The following is a 10492-nucleotide window of genomic DNA, read 5'->3' as shown; positions in this document are numbered from 1 at the left end:
TTCGGCTGATGTATATAGAAGATAATCAAGGAAAACACGATTACTTTCAATAATGTCTGTTAGACCAAGCATAAAGCTTTAGTTCAATGAGGTGAGGTCTAAACAGGGCTTTGGTTAAAATGTTTGCTACTTGCTGCTGAGAGGGAACATGGTCGAGAGAAATAACTTTTCCTTCTATTTTCTCACATATCTTCGCCTGTCAATTTCCACATGTTTTGTTCTGTCATGATGGATTGGATTTTTAGCCATAGCTATCGTTGATTGGTTGTCACACATCATCTTGATAGGTCCAAAAATTCCACGTTTAAGTTCCAGTATCAGTCGATTTAGCCAAATTCCTTCGCATACACCATGAGCTAAAGCTCGAAACTCGGACTCGGCATTGCTTTGAGATACAAAATGTTGTTTTTTACTTCTCCATGTCACCAAGTTTCCCCAAACAAATCCAAGTTCCCAAGTTCAAATCCAAGGAGGAATAAAAATCCTCTTGTGGCCACGGAGGTTCAACTGCGGTGACTCCGGGCTATCTGCAAAGCAAGTGGTCGCCCTAGGATTAGTCGGCTCGCATAGCGGGTTGGATATCTAGGTTAATGAAAAAAAGTTTCCCCAAACAAATGAACAATAACCGGATGTAGATCTCCCGTTAATAGGTGATCCGCCCCAGTCCGCATCTGTATAAACTTCGAGAGACCGATTGAGTGTTTTCTTGAACATTAATCCCTTTCCAGGATCCTTTTTCAGGTACCTAAGAATTCAAATCACAGCTTTCATATGGTCCATTGAGAAATTGCTTAAAAACTGACTAACAATCCCGACGGAAAAACTTATATCAGAAGGAGTGTGTGTCAAATATATTAACTTTCCCACCATGCGTTGATATCGCCCCTTATCAGCTGCTTCCTCTTCAGTCCGAGATATCAGTTTCGTATTAGGATCCATAGGAGTTTCAACCGGCTTCAACCACTCATGCCAGTTTCATGTAGAAGATCCAGGACGTACTTGAGTTGAGAGACAGAGATCCCCTCTTTCGACCTGGCTACTTTCATTCCAAGAAAGTATCTCAGATGCTCAAGGTCTTTGATTTCAAATTCTTTGGATAAAAGAGTCTTCTATCTTCTCATTTCTTCTTTGTGATTTCCTGTAAGGACAATATCATCAACACAGACAATTAGCACAGTAATTTTCCCATCTGGAAAGTGTTTGATGAACGTGTGATCTGCTTGAGACTGTGAATAACCATCTTGTTTGAGCACTTTAGAGAACCTGTCGAACCATGCTCTCGGAGATTATTTGAGCCCATATAATGCCTTCTTCAACTTGGACACTTTTCAGTTTGTTTTTTATGTTTCAAAACCGACCGCTACATCCATATACACTTCCTCACATAGGCTTCCATTCAAGAAAGCATTTTTTACATCGAGCTGGAATAAATGTCAGTCTTGGTTGATAGCATAGATAATAGAAGACAAACAATATGAAGTTTGGGCAAATGTTTCCTGGTAATCAATTCCATAAGATTGAGTGAACCCTTTTGCCACTAGACGAGCCTTGTCTCTATATACGCTTCCATCTGCATTATGTCTTATTGAAAAAATCCATTTATATCCCACGGTTTTCTTACCGGGTGGCAAAGACATTAGGAGCCATGTGTCATTCTTTTCAAGAGCATTGTACTCACTGAAGGTTGCTTTTTGCCATTCTGGTATCTTCAAAGCTTCATAAACAGAACTCGGAATCACAGTTTTATCCCAGTAAGTAACAAATGATCGAAATTTTTGTGACAAGTTTGAGTATGAGATATAGCTTCGAAGTGGGTGTTGAGTACATGATCGAATCCCTTTTCTTAGAGCAATGAGTAAATCCATATTTGGATCATTTGCTATTATCTCCTAGGAGCCTGATTTTGAACTCGATTCTGCTTCATTGTGTAACCTTTCAGGATTGATTGAACTAGGGAAAGATTCTTGATTTTGTTGGCTTCGTTCTGGTTACAAAGGTTTTTCTCTTCCTGTGTGATCTTTTATTTCTTCATGAGGGAGATTGTCGACTCCAGACTCACGACTTATTTCAGACGAATCAGGTGAAATTTGAGGAGACGATGCATGAGAAGGATGACTTATTCTTGACTCAAAGATGGATGTCCATTCCCAATTTTGTGATTCCTAAGTGCTATTCTCCCCCTGAATTGAAGAACTGGGAAAGAACGGTGTATGCTCAAAGAATGTCACATCCATAGTGTTATAGAATTTTTGTGTTACCGGTGAGTAACATTTATAGCCTTTTTGATTTGTTGAGTAGCCAAGAGAAACACATTTAACATAGCGAGCTTCAAGTTTGTTGTGATTGTGAGGGTGAACATGAACGAAAGCAACACAACCGAAAAATTTGAGTGGGATATGAGACAAAAGTTAGGAGGTTGGGTTGATTTCATGAAAATTTTGCAAGGGAGATTTGAATGTAAGAACACAAGAAGGCATTCGATTAATGAGATACATGGCGATTAGAACAGCATCGCCCCAAAAAAATTTGGGAACATGGGTTTGAAGGAGTAAGGCTCGAGCAATTTCGAGGATGTGACAGTTTTTGCGTTCGGCCACACCATTTTGTTGTGGTGTGTCCACGCATGAGCTTTGTTTAACAATTCCATGAGATTTGAGACAAGGACCAAGATTTGAATTGAAGAAATCCCTGGCATTGTCAGTTTTGAGAATTTGAATATTGGTTTTAAACTGGTTTTGGACCATGGCATGAAAATGTTGGAATATGGGACTAGTTTCAATTTTTATCCTTCATAAGAAATGTCCAACATAATTGAGTATGATCATCAACCAGCAGCAAAAACCATCGAGCACCCATGATATTTGGAATCTTGGTTGGTCCCCAAATATCACCATGAATGAATCAGAAGGGGTGACTTGGTTTGTAAGGTTGTCTACACATGTGCTTTGGGAGTTGGCATACTTCACAATGTAAATAGTTCTGATTTATGTGAAAGAACAATGATGGAAACAAATGTCTCATATATGAAAAATTAGGATGACCTAGACGAGAATGCCACAACATAATTGCACTCTCTTTATTCGACTGGAAGACGGACTTAAGGCTACGAACATGCTCTAGCGGAGGCTTGACATGAATCTTACTAGTTGCAGAATCGGGAGTTGATGAAGTGTTTACATTGAGAAGATAGAGACCTTCACGAAGTTCATCATTGCCAATCATCATCCCCGAGTTCATGTCCTGAAATACACTATAGTTGGCAAAAAAAAATTAGTTTCAACATAGAGATCACTATTTAATTTGCTCAAGGAGATAAGGTTACAGTCTAGGTCAGGAACAAATAGCACAGAGTATAGAGTAAGAGTACTTGAGAGGTGAATTGTTCCTGCCCCTTCCACAGTTATGCGAGTATCATTGACTATGCGAACTGTTTGCTGCTTATTGCAAGAGAAAAACTTGAAAAAAGAGATCTGTCACCTATCATATGATTTGAAGCACTAGAATCAACTATCCATGATGGAGGAGTTGAACTATCACCAACATGTAATGCAAGATTGCCTTCATTGTTGGCAGACGATGAGATATTAGCCTTGCCTATGAGCTGTTGAAGTAATGCCAATTGGTCCTTTGTAAATGGCACCTGATTGTTGGCTTGGGGCTTGGGACTGCTCAGTAACTGTTGTATTTCCCCTAAGCTCATGGTCTCGGCTTGGTTCCTAATTTGAGGCTTTCCATGCAATTCCAGCACCCTTCTTTCAGATGACCAGGCCTTTTGCAATGATCACACCAAGGTTGTCCTTTTCTTGATCGATTATCATTGAAGCTTGAAGACATTCCTCGGGAAGTTAAAGCAACAGAGTTTGGAGCGGGATCCTTGGCTACTGCAAGAGTTGAAACATCTAGGGAAGAAGATGGATTGGTTAGTCCCATCATGATTCGCTTACAACTTTCCTCTCGACGTACTTCAGAAAAGACTTCCAATGATTTTGGTAATGGTTTCATCCCTAGGAGTCTTCCACGAACTTCATCAAGAGACTTGTCGAGACCCATTAGAAACTTGAAGATGYGTTTAGTTTCYACAATGGTTTTGAAATAAGTTTGATCATCAGAACACTTCCATTCATGTGATTCAAACAAGTCTAATTGTTGCCAGTAACGAGTGAGAGTTGAGAAATAGGTGGTTACAGTTTTCTCCTTGACATAAATGCTGAAGAATACTCTCTACATGGAACAACTCACTATGTTTTCACCACTGGAGAAGGTTTCTCGTGCAGCATCCCAGATTTCTTTTGTAGTGGTGTATAGAAGAAAGTTCTCTCCTATTTCAGTTGTCATTGAACTGATCAAATAAGCCATAACTTGATTGTTTTCTGCCCTCCATGCTCTGAACTTTGGACTATCAGATACGTCCACTTGTAAACATCATCATGGATTGGGACCATTGAAGATAGTTATGCCCGTTGAGTTTATGACTAGTGATACCGACAAGGCTTGAATCGGTTGAGGTTTGAATCATTTGAGGAGGGTTCGGAGGAGATACATTTGAGTTGTCTGAGGTCTCGAATAATACGATAAGGCAGAGATAAAAATAACTTATTGTTGGCTTCTGAAAAAATGATCAATTAAGTAACAATACCCCAGACTCGTTGAAACTTGTAGAGTGACAAGGGACGAGATTGATTTGATAAATCAACTAAATGAAATCGATTTGATGAGTTAACTGGATAAAATCGACAGGATGAAATCGAATGGAGGATATCGACCGGATGAATCGGCTGGATTGAATCGACTGGATGAATCGCTGGATGAAATCGACGGGATGAAATTGGTTTGATGAAATCGATTGACGATTGTGATTATGAAGGCATGAAAAAGAGGCTCGTTTAGGGAGATCAAAAATGGAGCCTAAGCTCTGATACCATGTAGCAAAGATAGTTGGGAATAATTTTCTCTATATTCATTTGAAGAGAATGATACACCCATTTATATACACAAAGAAAAGAGATCCTACCAAATAAATTACCAAAGAGAAAAAAAGAAACTATACAACAAATCATTCTATCTATGGAGGGAGTATAAATAAAATCATTGATTCCTAATAATCAGCACACAATATTTCCACCAATTTGTTTACCTACACATCCTACACCAAACCATTCGGAAACTGCCAAACAGCCCAGTAAATAAATAGATAACCCGTCACTAAATGATTTAACGGAAACCAATCCAGTACCTTCTGATTAAATAAAAATTGAAAATCATAACAAGGATGACTTAAATGGAGGCAACTCATGCACCCCAGCACTTTAAAAGAGCCTAAAGCTGATGTGAGATACTAAGAGAAAGGAACTTCTTTAAGCTTTGGAATAGCCACATACTGCTTAAAAAATGTTGGAAATCATTCCTCTTACTGGCAAGCCCCATGCCTAATGTCTAAAATATACACCTCAGATTTTAATGTTGCAACCCTCAAATAGGCTTTTTGTCCTTCCAGCCATATAAACTTGGTTAGACGAGAGTGCCAGGTGAGGTGGAAAAAGCGTGAATAAATGTGAAGGTGTATACTAGGCTGGAGAAAAGGTGGGTTGTTGTTGATTTGGATTTCTGAATGTGGTCATCAACAGGTTGAGCTGATGGTTAGATAAGCCAGTAGATCAGCACCCCCTCACCAAATAGAATACCATTTTCCTAGTTGCAATTTCCATTGGGTAGTTGTTGGCCGGCATGTTTTTTGGGACCTCACCAAAATAGCTCCTTCCGTAATAATAGGTTGTCTTCATATCCCCATCTAGAGTTTCATGACACACTCTACAAACTCGCACCCCTTTTTTCCCAAATTGATCTTTCCTTCTATGCTCCATCTTATTTTGATGGTTTCAAAGATGTACATTATTGAATCAAATATTAATTCTCTTATTGGACTAAGATCTATAGATACAACAAATTGAGAGGATGCAATGAAGAGGGAGATGTTCCCTTAAATTTTGTATCGTGACCCCTCATCTGACAAGATATACCATAGATGGTTGTACAAGAACAGTGATTGCCAGGAACCAAATATATTATAGTAACAGATCTCGAAGCAATACATCAATTGATGATAGCGTATACATAGAGCAAAATTTAGTATGTATTATTCCCCTTGGAATAACTAAGGGGGTGTTTGGTTTGATGGAATGGTTTTGAGGGATCTGGATTTCGTGGAAGGATTTGGAATTGGAGGGATTTGGATTTGGAAGGATTTGGAATTTTTGATGTGTTCGGTTGTAGGATTTAGAATGCAATTGAATTCCATTATTTATAAAAAAATTATAAAAAATACAAAAATAATTAAATTACCTTTTTATAATTGATCATTAGAAAACAAATGTTTTTACCGTATTTTTAAACATTATAACAAACAAATCCTACGAAATCCTGTGAAATCCCAGCAACCCCCGTGGAATTTGAAAATCCTATATTCGAGAGATCTCAAATCCGAGCAATCCTACAAGCCAAACAAGGATTGGAATGGATTTGAATTCCAAATCCCCCCCAAAAATCCTTTCCATTCCTACAAACCAAATGGACTCTAAGATTCATGTGTTGGCACCTCTTGCTAACCATCACTCTCTCACTCTACCAAAATAATCTTTTTGGTTCTCTTCGTTAGTAGAACAATTTTAAACACGAATATAGTTTAACAAACAATTGACTAGAAGTTCCCGACGAGCTGCTTTGAAGTTGCTCTTAGTCTCCCTTCAGATTGAAAATCAACATAGAGACAACCTTAGCAAGAATTGAAGTTGATTTCTATGGACAACCTCTATTACTTCTCATATAAGACTTTAATAAAGATAACACAACCAAGAGTGAGATTATACGAGGATACTGCAAATTCATAAATCAGAGGCTGAGACATTTAACTTACTTAAGGAATAAACCAGAAAATCTTCATATGAAGTGTAGAAACATTTTTGGTTAGTGAACTGTCAAACTTCTGCAGTTCAAGGAACTCCAAAACAATAATAACAATAAATGAATAATAATTAAAACAAGAGGATACACAACTTTTCAAATAAAATCATTTGGAGAGGAAATGTAATTAAGCAAGAAAAAACCCAGCAAGTTTTGATCACTCAGAAGATTGATGTTCTTACCTGATGGGAGCCATCCAATCCCAACCCTCAACATATTGTGTGGCAACATCTTTTCCGATCTGGCAAGAACACATTAGGTTATCAGCATCAGTCTTTGAGATAAGGATAATAAATGAATGTGCATATACCCAAGTAAGGGCCTGTTAGTTTTTTTCTTAATCAGCTTAACGAGTTTAATGGCTTATCCTCAGCCAAGAAACAGCGTTTTTGGCTTATTTTCAAGCAATAGCTGGATTTGGCCGAGTAGGATAAGTTTATCCATGTATATGTCGTCCACATTAAGTCAATCTTAGTCCAGACAGGTCTTCATAGAAAGAAAAAACAAATAGCAACTAACATGATGTGCCTGATTTAGTGTTTATGCTTCTACAGCAATTATGTGCCAGTAGACCTTATATTGTCATGTCTTTATTTCAATAGATGATTTGACCATCCTAGGGTATCACAAGTTTTTTTTAACTTGCCTATTTGTATATCAAACTTGGTGAGCAAACACTGAAGTATGCCCAAGTTGTGAACAAAAAGCACATAAACCATCTTGATTTGGTCATGTGTGACTATCAACAGTGGTTGGCCGGCAGTAACAATCGTGGATTTTAAAAGGACGGGAATAGGGTTCGGAAGTCTGTAAGTTGCCTTTGATCAAGGGTTTTAACGTACAATCAATGATTGATCACTAACAAATCCCCTGAATATAAATTTCCAAAATGGAGAAAAGCCCATTTAGTGGAACATAGCAAAAATGCTAACTACTAACTAGGGTGTCCAAAATAAAAGGTTTTAAAGATAAAAGAGATGAAAGCCAATTATCCCCTTGTTTTATGGTAAAGCCGGTCACACTACAAGATTGGTGGCTGCCTATAAATGTTGGTTGTACCCTAGTTACTAAGGAGGACCGAAATGTTGTGCTACCTTTTCTTTCTTTTTTTCCTTTGGGGGTGTTGGATGGAGAATTGTAATGGTTGCCCACTAGAGGAGCTAGTAATTAGAGCTTGAAATTCACTAAATGGGTGATGTCAAGGGAACATTGAAAGAACAATATTTCTTCTCAAATTGTGGGGGTGTTAGGGTGGAGAATTGTGATGGTTGCCGACTAGAGGAGCTAGTAATTAGAGCTTGAAATTCACTAAATGGGTGATGTCAAGGGAACATTGAAAGAACAATATTTCTTCTCAAATTCCTGAACTAATGATGTCATCTACATCCAATATCTATCAAGAGCTTTTACTTTATTTCATTTTACCAACCGTGCAAGATAATTGTTGTCATCAAATTTAGTTTTTGCTTCTATGAATTTGGAGGTAATCACTCAAGATATTCATCTTACCTCATGATCACCCCCTTGGCCTCCCTGTGGAGGAATGGTACCAGGATGATCAGGCGGGTGAACCAGAACTGCAAGCATATTTTCACCATCAGGATGAAGAATATCAGTCACATCAACTGAATGCCTACGAAACATCCCCTTTGGCAAGACGGTTTGGTGTCCATTCAAGTATACATCAGCAGAGTAATTGATTCCTCGAAAATTCAGATCAACATGCTGATCACTTGACTGAATAACATTCAACATATCAAATATTAATATACATAATAAAATCGGTATAACTAAATAAACGACAACTATAATTTCTCTCTCTAAAATTTAATATAATTTTTACTTTCTCAAGAATTTTCTTAGAAAACCGACCAACTCTTGCTTCAATGCTAAAACCATCCTCAACTTTTTCCTTCATAAAATTAAAAACTATTTTTTTATTCATGAGTGTGACGGCCTTATGTGTCATTGATGTGTATGATTCATGTTGATGAGCATCATTTGCCCGCACTTTTCCTTGTATTTTACATCCTTAAATGGATTATTTGATTCCTTTTTTGTTATTCTTTTATGTCTTTCTTGTTTTTCGAGTTTGGAAGTAAAAAATATGTTCAGGTGACTTTTGGACTAAAAATTGAGAACCTGCTGAAGCAACGTGATTGCTACAGCATCAGCAGCAACAACAGTCAAGTGCTATAGCATTGTAGTAGCTTGATTTTGTGGTGTTTGAGAAAAAAAAATAGAAGGGATTGAAGAAGATTTTTGTGGATTTTTCCCATGCCTGGAGTGCAAAAAATCTAGCCATGGAGGCTTCTTTTGCTAGAAAGAAGTACAAATATATTGAGTTAAAGGAAGCATGTCCCTTTTGTACGTGAGTGTGTATTCCGTGGGGTATTGACTTTTGTACCTTTTGTCGGTTTCTACCTATTGTGCACTATCTCCATTTTGAGTATATTAGGGAGGTGATCTCCCTAGTGAAAGCAAGTAGTTTTAAAGAAATTCTTAGAGTAGTTTTTAGATGTAAAGTAGTGTAGTTTTTAATTTCTAACTTTCTAGTGAAATTTACATTTCTTGCAATTCATGTTTCTAATTTCATTTACTTATCCTTGATCTTACTCTTATTGTCTTAATTTCATTCAGTTGCTTTATGTTCATGTCTTTAATTTGTTCCGAAGCTTTGCTATGATAAGTTAAGAGCCTTAGCTAAGGTGTGAGGGGATATTGAGGATTAAATCCATATGAAGGTAGAGGTTGTTCTTCAATAACAATTATCTCCATCTTTTCGTTCAAGGTTATATTGATAACATAACATCTATTGACTAGTTGATCATTGTTAAAAATGTTGAAGTGTGACGGATTTACAGATGTATCATCTTGAACATATCAACTTGAATGGCATGGATGCAAAGAGATCTATTTTCGTTCCATGTGACTACAAGGGGAAAGATTGTGCCATACATAGTTCTTTGCCTTTACATAGAGATATGAAAGCCCGAGTATGGATGAGTGTCGTTCTCAAACTTGAGAGGGTGCCCTTGAGTCAATTGTTTGATGATATGAGTTACTGCTATAGCAACATCCTCTCGCTGACTATTTGTTTGTCTCAGTCGAACCTAGCACCATTGCTATCTGTTTAGTGTTTACTTTTTTTTTTAAAACTAAAAACCCAAACATTTCTTCAGTTTCACCATCTAAAGTTAGTTTCTCACCTTGAGATCTTGCAACTTGAGAATCCTATCCCTAGAATACGATTCTCGATACTTCGACCACTTTATTACTTGATATTGGCGATAGTGAAAACACATGTAGACTTGAATAGGTTACTACTAACTTCTTTCCAAAGTCCAATATATGAAGTATGCAGCCTAATTTGGTTAACAATCGTTACAGTTATATATGTTGGAATAGTTAAATGTCAAAAAAAATGGATTAATTTTATGTTTTATTTATTATTTAATTATGTAAGAAAAGGAGTGTCATGGGACACGTAATATGTATGCATGCAGTTAGTTTTACTAGGGAAGTTATAGGAGTC

General features: G+C 37.3%; 1 protein-coding gene across 3 annotated transcripts in view; it reads right to left on the bottom strand.

Annotated features, from left to right (window-relative positions):
• LOC112507203 (mannosylglycoprotein endo-beta-mannosidase) overlaps window positions 1–10492 on the bottom strand; it is a 26954-nt gene that overhangs the window by 10676 nt on the left and 5786 nt on the right. For all 3 annotated transcript variants that reach the window (XM_025111658.1, XM_025111660.1, XM_025111659.1), the window contains exons 3-4: window positions 8467–8694; window positions 7140–7198 (exon numbers count right to left, since the gene is read on the bottom strand). In XM_025111658.1, coding sequence (XP_024967426.1) covers window positions 7140–7198; window positions 8467–8694 — 287 coding nt within the window. The remainder of the gene's footprint in view (window positions 1–7139; window positions 7199–8466; window positions 8695–10492) is intronic.

This window comes from Cynara cardunculus (assembly GCF_001531365.2).
Source record: "Cynara cardunculus var. scolymus isolate 2C chromosome LG 2, CcrdV1, whole genome shotgun sequence".
NCBI classification, from domain to species: domain Eukaryota; kingdom Viridiplantae; phylum Streptophyta; class Magnoliopsida; order Asterales; family Asteraceae; genus Cynara; species Cynara cardunculus.
The sequence above is the reverse complement of the archived record's forward strand: the minus strand, read 5'-3'. Positions and strand labels throughout refer to the sequence as shown.